The sequence below is a fragment of the Bos javanicus genome, chromosome 3 (assembly GCF_032452875.1).
Source record: "Bos javanicus breed banteng chromosome 3, ARS-OSU_banteng_1.0, whole genome shotgun sequence".
Taxonomy (NCBI): domain Eukaryota; kingdom Metazoa; phylum Chordata; class Mammalia; order Artiodactyla; family Bovidae; genus Bos; species Bos javanicus.
In genome coordinates, this window is record NC_083870.1 from 30,508,099 (window position 1) to 30,531,473 (window position 23,375).

The following is a 23,375-nucleotide window of genomic DNA, read 5'->3' on the forward strand; positions in this document are numbered from 1 at the left end:
CCAATACTTTGGCCACCTGATGCAAAGAGCTGACTCATTGGAAAAGACCCTGATGCTGAAAAAGATTGAAGGCAAAAGGAGAAGGGGGTGGCAGAAGATGAGATGGTTAGATAGTATCACTGACTCAATGATCATGAGTCTGAGTAAACTCCAGGGGATAGCAAAGGACCAAGAAAGCCTGGTGAGCTGCAGTCCATGGGGTCATGAGGAGTCAGACATGAGTTAGAGACTGAACAACTGTGCTTTTTACTTGTCTCTTTTTGTCAAGAGCTTTGGAAACTGGCTTTGATGTTGGCCTATGACCTAAATAAACAAAGTGACCAAACTTGGCCTTAGAAAGTTCAAGATTTCTTGATTGGCTGAAAAAAGCAGCAGAGGTGGCAGATGGAACATTCCCTATAGAGCCTTGATTACACAAGGCTTAGTGTATTTTACAAACATGTAGGTCATAGCAATTGGCCCTGCAACACAGACAGCTTCAGCACTGGGTTACAAGCTTCCAAATAGCTGAGTACAAACAAATACCTTTCATAACTCAGCAGGACTATTACTTGGGCGCTAGTATATCACACTTCAAGACAAAAAAATGAAAAAATCATGGCATTTTTCTTCATTCCACCTAATAAAAGAAGACAATGACAGTGTGTTTTCCTATCAGGAATAAAGTAAAAATCAGCTGCCACTGTACATTTCCAGTCTAGACTTTGACCATATTGAAAGTGATCAATGCCCAGAAGGTTTTTATCCAATGTTTGTGAAGACTGTAAGCACTCTTCAGAACTGGAAAATATCACAGTGGGAAAAATCCTGAACATGAATCAGAAGTTCTGAATTCAAATCCTGGCTCTACTGCCTAAAAACTTCTTAACACTGTTTGATGATCTCAATGAGCCATTTTTGGTAACTACAAAAAAGAAGAGATTAAAATCCTCTGCCCAATCTACATCTTAGGAGTACTGTGTGAGTCAAACAAAATAATGTTTGTGGAACATGCCTCAAAGAATAAACAGCAACAGAGGTGATAATGGGATCAGTATTATGAGCTCGGCCTTCAAACAGTTGACAAACTCAGAGGAAATAGCCCCTATAACCGTACAGCAAGGAGGCTGACCAGAATACTGACATTCTTCAAATATCTTATTAAAGATTTACCAGATTAGAAAACAGTCTTCAAATTCTTGATGCAGAAAGCACTCTTATTTTAGTTGCCCTGGATCTTCATTGCTGTACACCAGCTTTCTCTAGTTGGAGAGAGCAGGGGCTACTCTATAGTTGTAATGTGCAGGCTTCTCATTGCCATGGCTCCTCTTGTTGTGGAGCACAGCCTCTAGGCACATGGGCTCAGGAGTTGCGGCTCTCAGGCTCTGGAGCTCGGGCTCAGAAGTTGTGATATATGAGCTTAATTGCTCTGCACCATGTGGGATCTCCCTGGATTAGGAAGCCAACTAAAGTCTCCCGCATTGGCAGGCAGACTTTTTACCACTGAACCTCCAGGGAAGTCCAGCACTCTTATTTTCTAACAAACTGTCAGATGTGCTTCTTTCCATCCACCAGGCATACAGCACCACAGTGGGTAGCCTAAGGAGGAAGAGGAGAACCAGCAGTGCCCGCCTGGGGCAACTCACAGTGCAGGCTGCACCCGAGGCAGGCTGGAGGCTGTGTGTGACTGCTAAACATGGCAGGACTACAGGAGAGTGGCTTTTCCCCATTTTAACTTGTACAGCTACTTAGAGTCCCTCTCAAAAGGACCACAAATTTTAAAATGCACCATTTCATTCCTGTCCTTTAGGCAAGAAAAGACCAGAACATCATCATGTATTTTAGCTTTATTGAAGACATTACAGTAGACAAACAAGTAGACAAACACATGCTTTATAAAATATACATTCTCATGTGTGAGAAAATATAAATAGATACTAGGGAAGGGCCACACTGAACGACAACTTGGCTTATAATTCTCTTTACATACATCGAGTACCATGGCTGCTCGGACTGACATCCTCTGACGGGTAAAAAGGGAGAAGGGGAAAGGAGAGGGGAGAAGTAGTGTCTCAGTGGATCAAGAGGCCACTTTAGGTAGCCAAGAGATATCCAAAGAGCACTTGACCACCTGCTGATCAATTAGAGCTGACAAAGATCACTTTACTCCTTACATTTGCAAACAGGTTCAAATCAAGCTGTTTCTTTACCTTCACCCCACCTGTTGGTAGAGATTATCAGAACTGCTAGGAAACACTCAACATACAACCTTGAGGGAGCAGGTCCAAGTATCACTCCTCACACATGCACACGTGCATGCAAACACACACACACACGTCCCTCACTACCCACAAAATCTCCAGGTGATTCATGGGCTTTCAGGTGTTGTTAAGAGAAGTTTGTAACATATCTCAATTCAGAACATGTTACTTTTGTCAACAAACCAAGCAGCTGTAAAAGGAACTGAGGAAAGGAAGGAAGGAAGGGAAGGAGAAAGGAAAGAGAGAGAAAGAAGGAAGAAAATTAAGCTTAACTGATGTTGACTTAGACTGTACTCCAAATAAAATTTTTAGGTTAGAAGCAAGAGGGAAAAGCATCTGCCACACTGAACTAGGAAAGAGACCACGTAATGGAAAAATGAAACGTTACTAACAGGTTGCCTAGCAATCTTAACTCAACTTTCTGAGGTCCAATTGCTTCACAATTACTTCTATAATTTGCATCAGAAGCAACGTAAGAAATGGAAGATGTAGCATAAAATGACAGCCAATTTACCTCTGTTACTTCGCCACTCTTCTGGCATTTCTGGGGCTATTAACATGATTAGAAGAGGCCACAACACACTTGGGTAAAACACTGGCTACAAAACTGAACAGCACAATCCCATTCCCATTCCCATGGAGTCCCACTGACAAAAAAAGAAATGGTGGTGGATGGGGAGTAAAAAAAAAAAGAAACAGGAATAAAAATTAAAGAGTAAAAGGGTTATACGCTGTAACATTTTTTATTATGGTAATGCCATTTGGGTTAGGAACATTATAGATTTTCTCAAAAGAATAAGCCCAGTTTCATGTTTGCCATTATTAACACAGAACAGGCTCCTTTTGTCAACCAAAGAACATAATCTTTTAGTTAAAAATAAATTTTTTAATTATACAGTAAACTTACTGTATACAAAGGATTCTCTAGGGTGAAGATTTTAGATTGTCTGACTGCTTCTGGAGAATTCCAATGATAAAACTGAAACAGGGTTTAGGTCATCTTGTCCATATTCCATTTCAGTACAGAAATTTCTCCAATGCTCTTAATAGATGATTGCTTAGCTTCTGTGCATACTTCTCCCATGAAAGGCTGATGATTCCTATTGTCAGATAAATCTAATTTTTAGAGTGTTAGGGTATATAGAATTATTGGCAGGTATATATACTCTATTTCCCTGTAACTTCTGTCCCACTGATATGACCCGTCCAATGGAAGATGAGTGCATCTAATCCTTGTTTCCTATGACAACCCTCTACATAACTAAAGACTTTCTCTCCCTCTTCTTAGGAAAATGGGTAAGATTCTTAAGTTGCTTAACATCTTAATGCTTCTTTTACAAAACCTCCCAATGGGCAACATGAAGGCAACTGTTTTTAAACACAACATTTACTTTACAGAAAAATACACATTTAGAGCATTGTAAGATGGCACATTAGGGGGACAGCACATTGGGCTGGGTTTCTGGTACCTCCTGTTCTACAGATTCCCTTGCATCTAGGGAAAGCATATCAGAGGCTGAACGACAGAAAGCTCATGGGGTCCACTTGTCGATTCTGTGGCAGGGAAGCTTGAAGTACAAGGAAAACATTATTTCTTCTTCAAGGTAGACTTACAGAATCAGTCTCAGAGGGGCACAAACAAATGAAGAGAATTTATGCATCCCTACTGATATGAAGTGGTAATTGGGTGGGAGACAGAGGATTTCTCTCGGCATTTGTTTGCCTTGCTCTTACAACATTTCTGATTAAATTGGTGGCAGGCAGACATTACACTGCTGGGAAGAAACAACGATGAGCCACTAATCCTGTTTACAGCAGAGCATCTGCTTGGTCAAAAACATGCAATAATGGAAAATTTCAGGAATTCCACCTCCTAAGATTAGAATTTATTACATTTACTATTTTTAAGACCAGGGGTAGACTATCCCCATTTAATCAAATTCCTGACTAGTTTTTCAGGCAAGTGTTTTTATTTAGGAAAGCTAGCAATATCTGGGAGGACATCTCAACCAGCTGACACGACAGAGAACCTGGCTGTAGAGGAGCAGCCTGACACCAGTGGCAGCAGAGGGACCACTGCTGAAGGAGAGGCAGCGATGGTAGATTTTAAGTTTTCTAGAGCACTGGTTTTGTCCTCTCCCATGTAACAGCTGATGCTCTTTGCAGCCTTGCTCTAACTCCACCTTTTTCACTGAAGAAAGTCCCTCAGAATGTGAGTCAGAGTACTATAATTAGAAGAATGACCTTGAATACATTAGAAAGGTGAGTCATAAACTGGTCACACATTAGCAGTGGCATACCTCTCAACAGATTCGGATACTCTGGTGTGCTGTAACACACCAAGGGTAGTTCTCAATCTAATCACGATTCTTCACGTTTACTGATACTGTTTTAGAAGCTGAAGGTTTTTTCTCCTCGTGAAAGGTTCTTATAGCATTACTCTTGCTATAGAGGAAATAAATCTGGCTCAAGTCAGAGTAAGCAGCATCACTCCTGTTCTACTCTAACAAATATTTCATGAAAGCAGCTTTTTATTAGAGTAGATAATCCTCCTTGATTCCTGGAGGGACCACAGATTCATAGAACGTTACAGCTGGAAAGGGCTTTAGAGCATCTAGTAAAACGTCGTTTCATAAATGAAAAAGTCAGGCTGAGAAGTAAAGAGACTTGCCTTTGATTATACAACTTTTAAGCAGCAGAGCTAAAACTAAATCAGGTTTCTTGATTCTAAGTCAGCCCAGTACAAGCTACACTATTAATTCAACCTAGTAAGTAGGAAGAGGGATCCAAAATTGAAAGGAGAGGAAAATAGTGGTACTTAAGAAGTTCAAAATGAAAATGAATGAGGCTATTTAAAAAGAAAAAAAAAAAAAAGACAGACATGGTGGTATAAAACAGCTAAAAAAGTGCTGCTGCCTATGAGACAAAAACTTAGGATTGAAAACTAGTATGAAATTCAGCCAAACTTCCTGGCAAAGAGCTGAGAAATTACATAAAGTTTAAAACTCTTGAAATGTACAATAACTTAAAAACTGATATTTTCATTTAAGTGACTGAATTCATCTAGTACATAATTACTCCTCACTAAATTCAGAGGACAGAATCCAACAGTCTTTCTTTCTGAAAGCAGAAAGAAAGAAGAGCTTTAGTTCATTACACTTTATTACAGCACTAAGTCTTTTGTTAACATAAAGCTTTTTCCTATCAGAAATTCAAGAAAACGTTTTGGCTTAAATAATCACTTGTACAAAACAAGGACCATGCTGAAGTTTTATGAGTTTCTGCATGTTCTTCCCCAAAGCAATATTCCCTTAAGATATACTGTGCATTAGTAGAAGAGATATTAAACTGTTTAAAACAAACACACACACAGAGAAAAAAAGCATTCTTTGGTTTCCTCATCAACAAAGTACTTTGCTCACAGTAGATATTCCCAAAACAAGTTTTCCTTTATCTGTGTGTATATGGCAATAACAAGACTACTAGTCTTTTGAAAGTCTTTTTATGCTAGAAAGATTATATTACCTGGCACTTGTAAACAGATGACAAATGATTAGATGCATGAATCTTTAGGTACCAAGAAAGTGGTTAATTACACCAAGACTGTGTTTGTGTGTACGCAATCACTAGGTACCATGCTTCTGTACTTATTATACTTCTTAACAAGTATGTATTCAAAACTTGAAACAAAATCTTTGGATTCACTAAACCAAGCTGTACAAAATCTGTGGTCTGAGAAGCTGTTGTCAATATTATACGTGGATATTATATATATAATTTTAGCATATCAAAAATATTTACATTGCAACACATATGATCAATGAATACAAAAGTTATTTATAAATGCACATATATTTACAATGAGACCCCTGGATGACAGGGACCCAAAAAGAGAGAGAGATTCACAAGAATACAAAACTCTTGACCTGGTAATAGTTGGTCAAGTCTGGGATTCCTGTCGACGACCTTGAATATCAAAGCCCCACTCTCAACTATACGTTTAAAATCACTGCAGAATCCCAGGCACACTTCTCAGGGGCCTCCAAAGTTATTTCTCGTCCTTGGAAGGCAAAACAAAATGGCGTTGTTTATTCAGGGTCATTCTGCAGGTTGAGACAATCCAAGGTGTTAAGCAGCAAGGAGAGTCTTCCTAAGAGGCTATGCACACCTGGGCACATCCCGGTAGAACCATCACAAAGCACTTTGCCCTGTATCTTCCTCTGCCCGGGTTGCACATTTTCTATTAGATGTACCCATTTCTGTCAGCCGTTACCCTTTCTTCATCAAGTATAAGCCAAACGAATGCCTGGCCTACCTTGGTGTGGTCAGATAGAACTGTAGACGTAAGTAAAGCAAATGCTGACTTTGGGGTTTCTTCTGAACACTGAGGTAGTAAATACAAAATCAATTAATCTGAGTCTGCTGAAACTGCATCCTAGAGTGAGTTTCATGTGCCCTCACTGCCATTGTGAACGTTCCGAGTCCTACTAAAATCAAAAGTGTGGTCGTGTAACCTGTGACAGGGCGTGGGGCAAGTGGAACAGTCTGGATCACTCTCTGCCAGGCCCTCGTTTTGATGGAGTTGTGATGACTCAAGGACTGACTGCTGGGGAAAAGGAGGATGAGGCATACCTGGTTCTCTGCTTACGTTCCACAGAGGCCGCTGCAAGGTTTCTGAGAATGAAACACAGGAATAATTACCAGTGGTGAACGCAAGTTTACATTTTCTAAGACTTAATTTTCTTCTACCCAAGTCTTCAAAGAAATTAAGATGCCCAATATTCCTAAATAAGGACGTTAAGATCAAATGTATACTTGCCACTTTTCTTGCAACAACCAAAAAAAGAAAAGAAAACAAAAACTGGAACTATGGTCTTTCAAACCCTTCTAACCAACAACCTCACCAATTAATTACTGAAATCATGCTACATGTCATCTACTTTCACCTATTATTGGTGTTTCTGCTACTATAAAAAGGAAAGCTTAAACTCTTTACACACATGGGAACAGACTGAAAGAGAATTAGTATCCAAATAGTAATGAAAGTTGCGTAATAGACAGAAAAAAACATGGACTAAGCAGTCATTATATCATTAAATAACAAATATCTTTAAAAAATCATTTTAAAAATAAGCAACCATTCCTCTTCAGCTTCTAACATGCCAGTAATTAGTTAACAGAACAACAGAGCACATAGCAAAAGTCCATGCTATTCCATTTATTCCAGCCAGAACCATCCCTGGAATCACCACTACACAACGTCTTCCACTGGAGACCTGCAGTGGTCAGCCCCACCCTACTTCCAGTGCTCTTCCATTCCAGGCTGACAAGAGGGTGAGAGCTGATCAAGAGCCTGGATGGAGAAGAAGACATCTTCATGGTCTAGAAAGTTTCATTTGGCTTTGTTTTGATTTGCTTTACTGGGTTGTTTCAAATGCCCCATCTTCACAATACAACCTGTGTTCCTCTTCCTCATCTGCACAACACAACTGAAAGCAAACACCTGCCAAGTCATACTGACATTCAACATTTACCTGATAGAACAGCAACCAAATAAAATGTTTTTAAATCACAGAAGTGAAAATATTCACCAAATTATGCCCAAATTATTGTATCCTTGGTATTTCAGGTCTCCATTATTTAAATAAATATGGAAGAAAAAAGTACTGCCTATGTGAAACTTTTTTTATAGAAACTTTTTCTGTAACTTTTCCTAAATCTTTAGAAATAAGATCTTGCTACTCCCACAAAAACTGTTTTCATCCTACAACTTCAGACTTCTTTCCATAAAAATCTCTGGCTCTAGTTTATAGAAGTTAACAGTAGCTAATTATTACAGTATACCAATTTGTTTGTTTCTGTCAAATGAGAGTGCCACGGACATGATCGAAGGAAAAATCAAGTAGGTGAAAGTGAAAACAAACCAAAACAACAAACAACGCCGTGCCCTTTACCACTGCTCATCCGCGTGGAGGAAGGCTTCTTCTCATTCATCCTCTCATGGTTGGTGGGAAAGGCACATCTCTCTCTCTCTGCTGACGACACCAGGCTCTCCAGGGTAGTGGCATCTTGGGGAGGATGTGCCAAGTAAGTCTCTTTGGGCATCTGGACCATGAGGCTGGACAGTGTCTGATCCAGAACATCCTCTTCAGTAATATAGGTGTACGGACAGTATTCTCGGGTCCGGGAGTAGATGTTGGCATTGTCGTAACAATCTGAGCAGATAACTCTGGTGCCAGCGCCACCTAATACAACCCACGAAAGAAACCAAACATCCTTCAGTTAAGGACTCAGTTTTGCCAATCGTTAGTTTTCTCTAACAGCTGTCATCATTGTCATCACAGCTGGCATTTGTTCAAAACTTACATTATAAACGTGATGAAGTTTCAAGGTCTTTCTGTGAATTAACTTAATTAATCCTTATAATATGCTTATGAGGTAAGTACTAATTATCATCGCTATATTACACACGGAATAATTACAACACAGAGAGGCTGGGTAACTTGCCCGAAGACATATTGCCCAGCGGAAAGCTGAAACTTAAACTCTGGTCCTCTGACTTCAGCACGCATGCTCTTGAATAGTACATTAAATCATCCTTGTCCAGCCTAAATAAAGTCATGTTAAAATCAAGAGAGCCAAGATAAGGTTGGCACTGTGCTACAAGACACGTTTGGCTTAAGCAAACTAAAGCAGAGAAGAAGCAGCTAGGATGACTTCACTTCACAAAAGCCCCTATGACTTTCATAAGTCAAGAGGTTAAGCAACACTAATTGCTAAAAGGATTCCTAGAGAAAGTTTCTGACGGTCAAGGGTCCTGCCTGACAAGTGTGTGTGTGGTAGAAGTAGAAGTTTAATGAGCTCCCTGGACCATTAAGTGTTTGAAAACTGAATGATAAAAGAGAGGAAAGTGAGAACTAGAGAGTGAGTTACTTATTCATGATCAAGCAACAGAATTGTTAGAATCGGAAAAGAACTGAAGTAATTAAGTTTAACCCAGAAAGTAGTATTATTTCCCACAAATTGCAAAGAGTAGAGGCTTTTAAGTATTCTTTAAACAGCCAGGACTTCCCTGTCAGTACAGTGGTTAGAATTTGATGTTTTCACTGCCATGGCCCCCAGTTCAATCCCTGGTCAGGGAACTAAGATCCTACAAACTGCTGAGTGCAGCCAAAAAAAGGCTAGACTCTCCTTTCCATGGAAAGCCAAAAGAAAATCCAATTTGTTGATTTACACAGAAGTTCTAGTAACATCCAGTCTAAAAAAAATCTCTGTAGAAATGAAACAGACCTTCCATTTGATTAGTACTTGAAGTACTACACAGATTCATTCAAAGAATCTTTGAGAATCTTGAGAGAAATGCTTTATAAAATATTGTTGCTTTATTTTTAAAATGAAGAAATTAAAGCTCAGATTTTAAATAACGTGTTCATGGCCACATGGCTGGAAAGAAGAACTGAGTCAACCCCAATTCTATCCCTTAATTCTCCTCCTTGTGCTCTGTAACTCCCCATGGGAAGGGTGGAGTGGAGAAAAGTACTGTTGAGAAGTTAGGTTCTTAATTATTAGAACTTAATTATTTTATATCTCTTAATTATTTTATATCTTAACTATTTTATCTCTCTCTGATACTCTTCAATATATACTGAGAATCATCAATGCCCTTTAAACTTGAGTGAATGTCTACCTGTCAGCAGACAGACCAAACTTCCTGGACATGGTCTGAAGGGTGCTCATGCCTGAAAAGGATAAAAGACACCTGAAAGAAGTTTCTAGAACATCTCTCTCCCATAACAATACTTTGGTTTGGAAGCCTTTGCTGTGTTCGCCAATCCCTTGTTTAAGAATATGTTCCTCTGGAATAGGAAATGGCAACCCACTCCAGTATTCTTGCCTGGACAATCCCATGGACAGAGGAGCCTGGGGGGCTGCAGTCCATTGGGTCAAAAAGAGTTGGACATGACTTAGCACATACACAAGGAAATAATTGCTGTATATGTGTCATTTTCTCTTTATCTGCTTATAATTTATAATATATTTGTCATGTAGTAGATTAGCTAATGATATGGGCTGTAGAAATAGATCACCTAGGTTTGAATTTTTTCTCCCTCTAAATGATCACTAAGTGTAGTCTTGTATAAATGTCTTAATTTCTCTGTACCTCAGTCTTTTAATCAGTGCATTAGTGATTATACTGGTACTGAATACATAGACTGTCATGGGGACTGAGTGTGCACATGTAAAAATATTTAAATGGTTTCTGATACATAGTAAACATCATTCAATAAATGTTAACTATTTTTCTTTTTGAAAAAAAAAAATAAGAAGAAAGTGTTCCTCCTTTCTGTCAAATGATTTTCTCCTCTGTTAGGACTCTAGTCAATTTTCATCCTATTTTGCATGGATCCAAATGTTTTCATTGTGTATCTTATTTTAAAATACTGCTTCAAGTTAGTGGGGAAGACTATCCACTGAAAACTAAACCCAACCGGGTAGGCTGAAACGGTAAGCACAGACAATGAAGAGTCATTACCATCAGTGCCTTTGTGTAAATATCCATTGGCAGGAGGCATAAGTTGCTGATGACTGCCTGCCTCAGAGTTGCTGTAGCCTTCTTGTGGCTCAGACAGCGTTCCTTGGGAAGACAAGTAGCTGGGAATGTCTGCAGGCAGGTTGAGTTCCTCTGTAAAAGAGACATCTGTAACTCTCAAATAAAGTTAGGTAATTTATTTACCTAACTCAGAAGACTATTTTGCAAATGTATTCTACTTCTCTACTAATGACCAAAAAAATGTTATGTACCCAGGAACTCAAGAGCTCTTAGAATTTTCTCTTAAAATTATTTCTTATTAGAATTCTCCCCCAAGCTTCATTTTAAAAGTATTAGCAAAAGAAACAAAACCTAAAGTCTGAAATCCACAGACGCACTTTCACAATCTATCTGGCTGTATTGTATCTCTTCTCTCACAGGACTTCAGGGTGAGTGAGAAGTGTCAAAGACTAACCTCTGTCATAAGGATTCCATTCTTTCCCACAGGAAAATTACAAGAGAAATGAGCCTTAGGAATTAAAGAAAGAAGGTGCACTGCAACTGTTTATAAGAGCAAAGTCTGGGGGGACTGTCTAGAAATTCTTAAAATTATTCACTAGAGAGGTTCCATCACATCAAGGAAGTAGGACATTTTAACAGAAAAACTCTCCCTCTATCACACATAAAGTATCAAAACTCTTCACTACATTCTGACTCAGCACAAGCCACAGTGGTCAACCGGATACCACTTACCTGTGTTCGTGATACTATAGTCTTCGTTTTTCCTTCTCATGTGGTAAATAACAATGACCCAGATCAAAGAGGTTCCCACTACACAGCAGACCACAACAATGATCACAATGCCAACTGTGGTCCACCCATCATCTTCATGTCCAATGCTACTCTGGGAAGAGTCACAATTGGGGGATGAAATCACATTTAGGTAAATGTGACCACGTTCTGTCCCAAGGGTGTTTGACATAATGCAGGTATATTTCCCAGCATCATCTAGTCCAGCATCTACGATGATGAGAAGCTGGTTGGCTGCAGCAAAGAAGTGCCGTTCTGTCACCAGCAAAGGTCCATCATCTTTGGTCCAGTTGAGGCGAGGGGCGGGACTCCCTCCAGCTATGCATTGTAATACTGCAGTTTCACCTCGAGTTACTGTCTTGTCCTCCAGGGGTCTAATAAATGAGGGTGTCTCTAACAGAAAGATGCATTAAAAAAAATATCAGGCAATTTTATCCTTAAAATTCTACTGAATTAGACTAACGAGGTTATGATGAAATAAGCATTTTCATAAGCTCATGGGAAGATCAGAAGTTTTTCAGAAAAGCAAAAGCCTCAAAAAATCTAAATTTCCTCTTAGGAATTCTACCTAGAGCAAGCGATCCTAGGTGAAGAAGTCAAGATTCATATACAAAAAATGTTTATTGCAAAATTAATTGTAATTTTTAAAGATGAAAAAATCTAGCAGAAAAATGAGTAATTTAACAGTACAGTCACATATTTCATGAAGACTTAATGACAATGTAACCCTGTGATACAATATTAAGTGGAAAAAAGTAGGTATACATAACCACATGAAGATGAGTAATTTTAAAAAGTCCAGAATATGTCAAAATCTAAACAGGGTTTGAGTGACCTTCCTTTTTTCAAATTTTCTGCATCTCTTAAAATTTTTAAACAATAAATTTATTTTCCTGGTTACACAAGTAGTTAAACAAACCAACATTTTTAAAAACCCTAACATCTGGAGGCAAAGAGAATTTGCCTTGATTTGAGTCCCATAAAGACAAATGTTCTAATAAGAAAAAAAAAACTGGCTTATCAGGGGAAATCTACAGGGAAAAGACATTTTACCAGAGCACAGGATTAACAGGAGCACACTGGAAGGAAAAAAGGAAATCTAACCAGAAGACAGATCTTTTCATCTTTTACAAATTTTTTTTTTAATGAAGGGGGAAAAGTTAAATTGTCTCAAGTTCTCTGAAGCAGGATGATGAAAATTCACTGAATTGTAGAAAAAACATATACATGAAGCAGAAAACTGACAGAGATGAACAGAACAGGGTAAAGGGATTTGAATTTTCAATTCATGGGATAAAAATCTCCAATTCTGCCCTCAAAATTTCTCCAGATTCCAGTTAACTGTTCCACTAACATCCAAGCTTGACACATACCTGTATAAATTGGCAGAACAATGATCCCAACTGAAATCTAACTTGAGATTTTTCTTGCCATTAAGACCAAGAGTTGATCCACAATAAAAGGACTCCCACAAAAGTATGGATCCACAAAGCAGTAAACATACCTAACACGATGAGCGAGGCATTTGCTGAGAGACCGCCTGCTATATTCTGTGCCATGCAGCTATAGATCCCCATGTCTTCTATTTTCACATTTGCAATGAAGAAAACATCATCCTCAGGCATGACATGCATGCGTCTCTCTCGAGCCGCAGGAAAGTCAGTACCACCATCTTTCTGCCAGGAAATCTGAGGTGCAGGGTGCCCCTCCGCAGCACATTCTAATCTGGCCATGGCACCAGTGCGAATAGTTAGATCCATTGGAGTTTTCAGAAAAGATGGCATCTCTGTTCCAAAAAAGATCACCAAAAGATAGTGGGTGGGGAAAAATATATATACATAGACACACACACACACACACACACACACAAGGGAGAATCTATTAGGCAAAATACCAACTGTTGTGCTGCTCCATTTTTTTTAGAAGACATGCTCTCTGCATTGACAGTAAATACAACTGCAGAGGCCATCTTTTCTCTAAGAATCTCAGAGCGTGGAGTACAGTGATGACTAACTCTTCCAGAATGCATGACAAATCTATCTGATCTCCTTGACAGGGAAAGAAAAAGCTGAGGCCGTAAACTTTTCTGAACCTATATTTTAGCATTTAATATTTACTATTCCTTACTTAAGAGATGCATGATAAAAAAAAATTTTATGCCTTCAAACAGCTCATAAAACAGCCCGAAAGCAAGACATACGTACATCTTTCGTTGCACAAAGCCTGAAGTGCTGTAGTTATTCAATCTAATAGGCAACAGACCAATCGAGCTGTTGTATATTTTTTCAACAGACACAATGAAAAAGAGCATTAATTTCAAAAATGGTTTCATTGACTACCTTTAGACAATCATAATGATCAATGGTCCCAGAAATGTTAATACTCCCAGTTACTGGACGGCCCTGGGAACAGTGTCAGGAATAAATTTTATAGTTTTTAGAGCAGAATTACAGTTCTAGAAAGAAAATGGAGAATTAAAAATAATTTTTTTTTCAAAAACACAAAAGAGAATAGTTCATCTCCTGAAACCACGGAATTCACCTTTACCCCTCAGTCAAACACTAATTAGGGACAGCAAGTGGGTAAATTAACAATCCAGCCTGTATACCATCATAACCCTAAAGACAGAAACAGTAAGGACCCTCACCCAGTGTCAGGTTTAATGTAATCTTCTTGGTCAAAAGTTCAAAAATTAAACATGAAAAATCCTTCTAACTATAAAACCATCAGGGAGCATAATTTCTTACCATTCACAGTCAGTTTGGCTTTATGAGAATAGTTAGAACCAAAGTGATTAGTAATAATACACTGATATTTTCCTTCATCTGTGAAATTCACATTGAAAAGATGTAGGACACTAGTATATTCCAGAGCTTCTCCAGCCTGTTGCTGATAACGAACAAAATTCTCAATATCAGCATCATACAAGACTTCACTGTCTTTGCGCCACAGAGCAGACATGGGTGAATCACTGCTGCTCACCGCAGTGCATCTCAGAGTCACATTCACGCCTCTCAGAGCAACTGTGGTTTCAGGATGAGTTCTTATCTGTGGCTTGAGCAAATCATCTAAGAGGAAAAAATACAGGGCAGGAGCCAAGTCACTTATTTATTTTTGCTTCTACAGATTCAATTTTAAAACAAATAATATAAAACTGCATGTTCTGTTGACAAAATGTCATAAGGTTGAAAGGGCCTACAGAACTAGAACCCAATTCCCTTATTTCAACATGAGGAAAATGATGCCCAGAGGGTCAATGACTTGCTCTAAGATATGTAAATCAGCAGCTCAGCCTGGAATGGAACCCGGGTTTTCAAACTTCAGGGGTTAGTATTCTTTCCACCCTCCCTTACTGTCACTTATGCTTAGAATACACTATCTTAAGTATTACCAGTTACTGGCAAAAGCAAAAACTTAAATTAGAATTTTAAAACAAGCTTTAATTCTATTACCCTTTGTATGTATGTGTATGTGTATATATAACATATATAAAAATAGATATTCTATTAATAAAACATACTATCCGATAGTACTTTGTGTATAACTTTCAACTAAAATAGTGAAAAATTTAAAATATGTCCAAAGTCCAACTGAAGACTGGCTTAGGACTGGCTAATAAATATAGATTCATAAATAATAATATATTATTGAATTGATTCAGAGAAGCAGGTAAATGAATTTTTAACGAAATGTCTTTACTCAGTAACATTTCACTGTGTCATATATAGGGTATATTTACACATTTAAAACTAAGTAAAGTGATAAACCATTCATGGTAATATAACTAGGTTTTTTACTTTCTTCCTTAAAATTTGCTTTACAAATTTTAAATTTGTAAAAACATGTTAAGTATTTTATGCACCTGAACTTCCAAATGTCCTAAGCATTTTTAAGTGATCTGGCAATATACAGGGATCTAAATGCTACTAGCAACACAGATACACTGACCTAAAAGTTCCATCGTGTAAAAGTTAAGAATTAACTACTTTAAAGGAAATGTAAGTGTAAAAGAAAAATCTCCAAAATGAGAATACAGATGTATACTTGAAATGACGATTAAGCGTTAGAATTAAGACAACTTGTCTACCACAACTTGTCTATGTTCCCTCTGGTCCTCCAAAAAACTGCCAAACCTTGCTGCTTTTGTCTTAAGAAAATGTATTAAAAGTAGAAAACAAATGAAACTGGTACATCATACATTGCTAGTGACCACATAAACCAGTGCTCTCTGTTTGCAAATGCCTGGGAGCGCTTTTTCAAGATCTACTAAACATAAAATCATACTTCTGAATGAATTCATAGACAAACAAACTCATACTTTTTGATGCAGGAATCTTACTAGATATTTATTCTAAGGCTAACAATCCCCTAAAAAGAAAAGGCTTACATTCACAAAGATGCTATTATACTGACATTATTTTAAATGATTGTTTAAGAATACACAGAGGAAAAAAGACTTCCTAAGTTACATTAAGTCAAAGAACACAAAATTTAAGCTACAATTACAATATTAGTGAAAAAAGTAAAGAAATGGAAACAGGCTAGTGGGAAAGTATTCTACTTTAAATTTTTTTAATTGTTGTTAAGACAGTAAGGAATAAGATACAAAATTTAAAACAAAAATACAAACCACAGACAAAATCTTTCAGATCCACATTCAGGATGCTTTGCCCTGCAAGCCATTCAGGGTGTGCACAGCTTACATTCACAGAATGTTGAAAGTTATTATCAACCAGCCACTGAAGCAACCACTTCAAATGGCAGTCACAAAGCAAACTATTTGTGTTCAGAATCCTGTAGAAATAAAGAGGAAAATAAACGCTCTTTATTTTTTATTCCAAGTTTCTCCAGCATTTAAGCTTACTACATATCTATTCACTTTTCTTGCCAAAAAAATGCCTAACCTGACTCTAACCATAAGAAAACAAATTCAAGCAGTCAACTGTTTCCTGAAATATGACAGCGTGATGAAAGACGCTAACAAAAGGTGTTGGGGAATAAGGGTAAGGGATCTATTTTTAGTCTAAAGGAAACTAAAGAGTCATTACAATCAAATGTAGAGTGAGAAACTTCATTCAGAAAATATATCTACAAAGGACATTTTTTTGGACACTGGGGAAATCTAAGCATCAACTGCATATTAGATATTATTTTATCAATGTTAATTTCATTAGGTGTGATAATAGTATTGTGGTTATGCAAGAAAATAACCTTACATAGGAAATACATGCTAAGATATTTTAGGAGTAAAATGTCATATGTCTGTAGCTTACTTTCAACTGGTTAAACAAAGTAATGATATATATATGTATATGAGTGTGTGCGGAAAGGAGAGAGACAGAGAGAAAGGGAGGGAAAAGGAAGGAAGGAGGGAGAGAGAAAAATATGTAACAGATTTAGCAAATAGTTCAGAATTGATGAATCCAGGTAAATAGAATATCGATGTTCACTGTGCCTTCCTTTAAATTTTTGAGGTCTAAAAATTTTCCCAAAGAAATTTGGGGAAGAGCTTACTATATATATTAGAACAAAGAGACAACTTTGTTGTGGAGAGGGCATAATTATTCTCAAATTATTTCATCAAGATTAAAAACATTTCAGCCCTGTGGCAACATGTACTACAATTTAAACTAAGAACCACTGAAAAATGGTTTGTGGTCATAATAGGCCTATAAAATACATTTGACAAGTCAGTGTTTTCTTTTAATCACCCTTAAATGTCCCATCCTCTTGGAACCAGGGAAAGCAAGTGATTTTGACAATATTATAACCTGCTTCGTGTGCATCTCTAAAATCCTCAAGTAGTTTTACAGTTCGGTATAAAAATACCTAAGATCTGATTCCAAAGAAGTTTCAAACAGTCTTTAAGGATACCCCAAAAGCCAGTTTATTAAGGGCATTTAAGTAAGCAGGCCAAAGACTACCTTCTGCATTTAAGAATTCTTATGCTATATGCATTCATTCACAGAGAAATATTTGAGACTACTATATGCCAGGCACTGTCCTAGGCTGTGGCACTATCGCCCTCACAAAGCTTGCATATTTAGACTCAAGCAATAAACAAACAAATGCAAAGTAGAGTTACAAAGTTAAGTCCTATCAAGGAGAAACAAAGCTGGGCAGAGACAGAAGGAAAGCAGCTACCACTTTAGAGACAGCAGCTACGAGTTTAGATAAAGCAGTCAGAGAAAGAAAGCAAATCACGTGATCTGGGGTAAGTGTGTCACAAATGGAGGAAGCTGCACAACACTTTGAGGCCAATGCTTTGGAAAAGCATCTACCAGGAAAAGCTCCAGGAAAAGAAAGGGGGTCGCTGACGGCAGAGCACAGAAAGTGAGGGACAAGGATGGGAATGAGCTCCAAGAGCTGGGCAAGAAGGACCAGGCCATACAAGTGCTTTATAAACTTAGGAAAGAAGCTAAGTTGTTCTTTTCCTACATGTGCTGGAATACGCTGGAAAGTAAAGAACAAAGGAATAATACAGTCTGATTTATGCTTTCTTAGGTATAATGTAAGTTGGTGCATGAAACCTGGACTCATATCCTAATTTCACTACTTATCTTAGGCAAGATACTGAATGCCTCCAAAATCTGTTTCTTTTTCTGAAAAATGGGATTGATAGTGCCTACCTCAAAGACTGTTTTGAATAAAGCATTTAGCACAGTGCCTGGCCACAGATACTACAGAATCCACAGTAGTTCACTTCACTTCTACTTCTTTTGCATCTTTCCACTCTTCACAAGCTAATGAACCCTGTCTCACCAACGGAGTACACCCTGTGTTCTCTCCACAAGTATATGGAGAGATATACGTCAAATACTAACAGTGGTTGTCTTTGGAGTACTGAGGATTCAGGGTCTTTCTCTCCCTTGGTTTAATTATCAAATTTTCTACCATGATTATATAACTTTAATGCAAAACAATTTTTAATTTATATTTGACTCTCCCATCTCCCCTCAAAATTTTTGCAAAGCACTGTGAAGGATACAAAGAAGTATCAAGAGATATTTTAACAAATGGTGATGTCGAACTCAGTATTATAATCATGACTTAAATTTAAGAGCAACTAAAACTTCTCAGTAAAAAAAATCAATATTAGAATTCCTGCATTAGCAGCCTATTCAAACCAACTCACAAAATTACCAAATGACTCTCTTAAGAATGAAACTACAGTATTTGCTTTCACCTACTATATAAATTATATTTAAAACAGAGTTCTCTTTAGAATTAAAACTTTCTTGCTGGCCCTCAGATTATCACAACCAAAAACTGGTAATACTGATATACTGTTATGCAGTAAGTTGTGCCTTTTCAAGTAAGCCTTAAGAGAAATAACTCAAAATATGTCAAGAGACCAAAAACAAAAAAAAAAGCCACTTTAAAAATCTGGCAGAAAGTAACAAAAAATGATCTCCATATTTTAACTTTTGCTTTTATCTTATTCATCTCTGTGTGCCAAGCTCTGCATCAAACATCTTCTCAAAAGCTTTCTAAAGCATTTGTGGGGGGAATCCTAACTATTCACGGCCTATTAGGCCCTACATGGTCAGGTCAGCTTAACTCTCTGCCTCATTTCCTACCACATTTCCCCTCGCTCTTGTCTTCCAGCCACACCAGTGTGTCTGCCATTTTTCAAGCACAAAAAGCAAGTTTCTACCTCTGGATCTTTTCACCTGCTCTTCCCTGTGCCTAGACAGCCCCTCACCCAGTATAAAATGGCTTGCCATGTCATCTCACTAAGGGCCTGGCTCTAAGGCTGTTATCTTCAGAAAAGCCTTCCCTTACTATTTCAAATAACAACCCCTATCACTGTGTACCACCTTTGACCCAGTTTTTTCTTCAGAACATTACCTGATGAGACATCATATGCCTACTTGTTGACAATTTATTTCCCTTTAGAATTCACCGCAACATGCTGTGAGGACAGAGGCTTTGTCTTGTTCACTACTGCATTTTTAGCATTTAGAACAGTATCCTACATACCAAATGACAATAAATATTTCTCAAACAAACAAATTATCTCATTTTATCCTCACACAACCCTGAGGACAGTGCTATTCCCATTCTGAGAAGGGAAATTGAGTCTCAGACTAAATACATAGTAATAAAGAATGGAACAAGAATCCAAACAACCTAGACAGCTTGAACTCACATACTTCCAGTGTATTGCAAACTATATGTGGAGAAGGACCAGTTTTTTAAATTCTCAATCTGTTTTGATCAATACTTTTATAAAATTCAACAAAAGTATCATAGTAATGTCAAATTGTTCTTAAAGTTTCTAAAACCGTGTGTTCTGAATTTCTGTCCTTATCTCGTCATGAATCCATTCTGAATCCACAGACCTCCCTTTGAGGTAGATAAGTTGATATACCCCATTGATTCTCACCAGTGGCTAAATATTCAAATCACCAGAGCTTAAAATTAATAGCAGTTCCCGACTAACCACCCTTCCCCTGGGAAATACCCCCCTAGGAAATAAGAATAATTTTTTAAAAATCATGAATAAAAAATGGTTAAAATGATATGTATTTTTCTATCATAACTATTCAATAGTTTTGGAACATTTTAGTAGTTTGAATAGATTACAGACATCCTCTCTGACCGTTAAAATGAAAGTGCTATGCTGCTGCTGCTGCTAAGTCGCTTCAGTCATGTCCGACTCTGTGTGACCCCAGAGACTGCAGCCCACCAGGATCCCCCATCCCTGGGATTCTCCAGGCAAGAACACTGGAGTGGGTTGCCATTTCCTTCTCCAATGCATGAAAGTGAAATCGCTCAGTTGTGTCCGACTCTTAGCGACCCCATGGACTGCAGCCCACCAGGCTCCTCCACCCATGGGATTTTCCAGGCAACAGTACTGGAGTGGGTTGCCATTGCCTTCAGATCACCTCCAAAAAATTATGTAATATCTTAACTGTAACCCACCCCAAGGGAACACATGTCTCCAACAGTCCAAAAAGGAAGAAAGGAATAAAAAAGGAACAGAAGGATAAACAGAAAGCATAAGGAGTAGCGCTAAGGTCTCTTTTAACTATAAGCATCAGCAGCATAGGAAAAGAAACAGAAGGTCTTGGAGCCACACACACTGGGCTTTTCAATGTTGAGTTATTTTTAAATTACATCCAACCACCAAAATAACTGAATGTTACCACTTTCTTTTTTCCTGCCTGAATTGTGTGCTTTGGGAAATATCTGGGTCACATTCATCACACATATACAACAAGCATGGATAACTATCTAATTAGTGACAAAAAAAGACTTAAGTTACTTACAATTCTTTCAAGCGAGTCTGGGAAAAAGCATTTTCTTGGATAGACATTATAGCATTGTTGTTCAAATCTCTGAAATGAAGAGAAATGAAACATTCCCAGTCACCACTTCTATAATTAAGTTATATAAACACTTTAAATGGTCATGAAAACCTCTGCTAATAGCAAAGATTATTTATATACTAATCAAAATGAATGATAAATACTCACAGATGCTCAAGGGACTCAAGACCAATGAATGCTTTCTTTGTAACTGACTTAATTTGATTTCCTTGTAAGATTCTGAAATACAAACAAACCTTTCTAATAAAGCTCTCCACTAAACAAAATTAAGTTCATTAAAATAAACATTTACCTATAAAAAGTGAAAATAAGCTTAACATGCATTTTTAAGAAAGTTGTGAATCTTTATTATCAACTAATGCAAAGTATAGAATAAAGGCGTCTATTAATATGTTGGTACTCAGTGAGGTACCTGTAAACAACTATCTTGACCACAGATAGCACTTGTGGTTTTCAATAATAAACTGGATCATATTCCCAGTTTCTCCCTTCTCAGCAAAAGATCATTCAGTCAAAGAAATTCAGGCAAGTGTGAAGCCTTGGAGACATTGTTAATGGGAGATCTAAAATCTCACTTGAGAGAATCCTCTTTTGCTGGTTAAATTACTCATAAATCTCACATGATTAAAAAGATCACTGGTTCAATTGTGGTTTCAGTGCATTTCTTTTACTTAAATTGAAATTTTAGTTCCACAAATAACTTCTCTTTAAGTGACCTTAGGAATGCTCTTTCAGAGAAGAAAGTGCCCCACCACACACACACACACACACACACACACAAAAGAGAGAAAGAAAGAAAAACAAACCAAAACACAAAAACGTTAATCAACAACAAAGCTTCTTCCTTTAGTGGATGAGTCAGAAGGCTGACTTTCTAGCCATAGCAAATAGATACAATCCAATCACATTTACAACTGATTCTTGACCTTTGTAAACATACATTAATGTGAAAAATACATACAATTTAGTGAGACTTGTGAGTCCAGCAAAGGCTTCACTAGCATCTTCTATGGCCCATGAAATTTCATTGTTTCTTAAGTTTCTGCAAAAATGTCAAGGATAAACAGATTATTTTAGTCAGCATGACCATCATACCATCAGGCATCATCCTGAATGCTAATTTTGACCCTTACATTAAAGGTTATTTATGATAAACATTCCTCTTTTTGAAGAATACTGAGATAAGCATGTAAGCGCTAATTCTCATAAGCTAAGAATTAAGCCAACCTTGATAAATACATTAAGCAACCCCCTAAGAGTATTAATCTTCCTAGTTAATAGCTTGTAACTGTGTTAGCTTATTAGAAATTAATCAAGGACCTACAAAAAGCAGGAGGAATTCAAGATGCAAGGTGTATGGCTTACCAATCTGATTTCAGACGGATGGGATTTGGGGTGACCCACACCTTCCCCTGAGACCTCAAACCTGACAAAAACTAATGTCAATAGAGAGCTTCACAGCTCAAAAGCAATTAAACATGACCCCTGGGAAGTAACAATGATATACCCATGTGCTAGAGTGATCACTCTGCTTTCTTTAAAAGAAAAAATATGAGTCTTTTAAAAATTCATTCTTCCATTCTCAGAAGGTACAACTGCACTGCACCTTGTCCTCATGGAAGAAATCCAGTCAAAGATATTTAGTCACTTTTGTTCCTTAAGTCATCTCAGAACAAAGCACAAAGCTTTTGCTTTGTAAGACATATGTAAAGTTATGTGAATAACAGTAAAGAGATAGATCACTCTTCCCATTTAGCTATGTCTTTACTTGAAGTGAAAGCTACAAAAGATCTTATTTTACCAAAGAATAAACAACTGATGGCTCAACTCTGCAGCACTCTGCACTCCTCCGCAGAACTCACTCACCAAAGTGAGTAACAAGTATTTCTACTCTGACAAGAGCATTGATCCAAAGCCAGAATATTTCAGATCTGTTCCTAATTCTGCCTTAACTATCTTTGTAGCATTAGTTATTACTGCTGCAATTACTTTCCTAAGCTTTAATACTAAAAGTAATAATCAGTGCTGTACTAAAAGAACCTGTCTGCCATCCCATGCACTGCCAAAAGGCTACAGCTGCTTCTAATATAAATTCCTAAAGAAATAAATTCCTGAGATTGCACTGATCTAATTTAACCTCTGATAATATAGAAAAAATAAGCATTTTTAATTTTTCAAGGTCAAATCTAAAGGAGGACTATTTCATTAAGTTAAAAAAAAAATCAAACACATACTTGTGCACCCACAGACACCTTCACAAAATCATCATGCTTTGTCACTGATGGTTAGGTCCCAAAGTTTGGAACTTGCCTCTTTTTTAAGTCCATTTATCAACTAAACCTGATGACCAGAGAGTCCCCTAAGGTTCTTGAAGAACCTTAACAATCTACAAATTCTACTAATTACTCTTACTTTATTATGCTCTATGTTTGAGATTACTGTATCTCATTAAAATATCTC

General features: G+C 37.5%; 1 protein-coding gene across 8 annotated transcripts in view; it reads right to left on the reverse strand.

Annotated features, from left to right (window-relative positions):
* Positions 1–1,808: 1,808 nt before the first annotated feature.
* Positions 1,809–23,375, reverse strand: part of LRIG2 (leucine rich repeats and immunoglobulin like domains 2) — a 66,016-nt gene continuing 44,449 nt past the window's right edge. For 5 of the 8 annotated variants that reach the window (XM_061410686.1, XM_061410725.1, XM_061410708.1 and 2 more), the window contains 10 exons: positions 21,877–21,957; positions 21,063–21,134; positions 20,856–20,924; positions 16,211–16,374; positions 14,328–14,648; positions 13,085–13,366; positions 11,524–11,973; positions 10,774–10,923; positions 8,165–8,485; positions 1,809–6,914 (listed from right to left, as the gene is read on the reverse strand). In XM_061410686.1, the coding sequence (XP_061266670.1) occupies positions 6,688–6,914; positions 8,165–8,485; positions 10,774–10,923; positions 11,524–11,973; positions 13,085–13,366; positions 14,328–14,648; positions 16,211–16,374; positions 20,856–20,924; positions 21,063–21,134; positions 21,877–21,957 (2,137 nt within the window). In that variant the 3' untranslated portion in view covers positions 1,809–6,687. The remainder of the gene's footprint in view (positions 6,915–8,164; positions 8,486–10,773; positions 10,924–11,523; positions 11,974–13,084; positions 13,367–14,327; positions 14,649–16,210; positions 16,375–20,855; positions 20,925–21,062; positions 21,135–21,876; positions 21,958–23,375) is intronic. The other 3 variants (XM_061410694.1, XM_061410698.1, XM_061410690.1) reach the window with 3 other exon arrangements.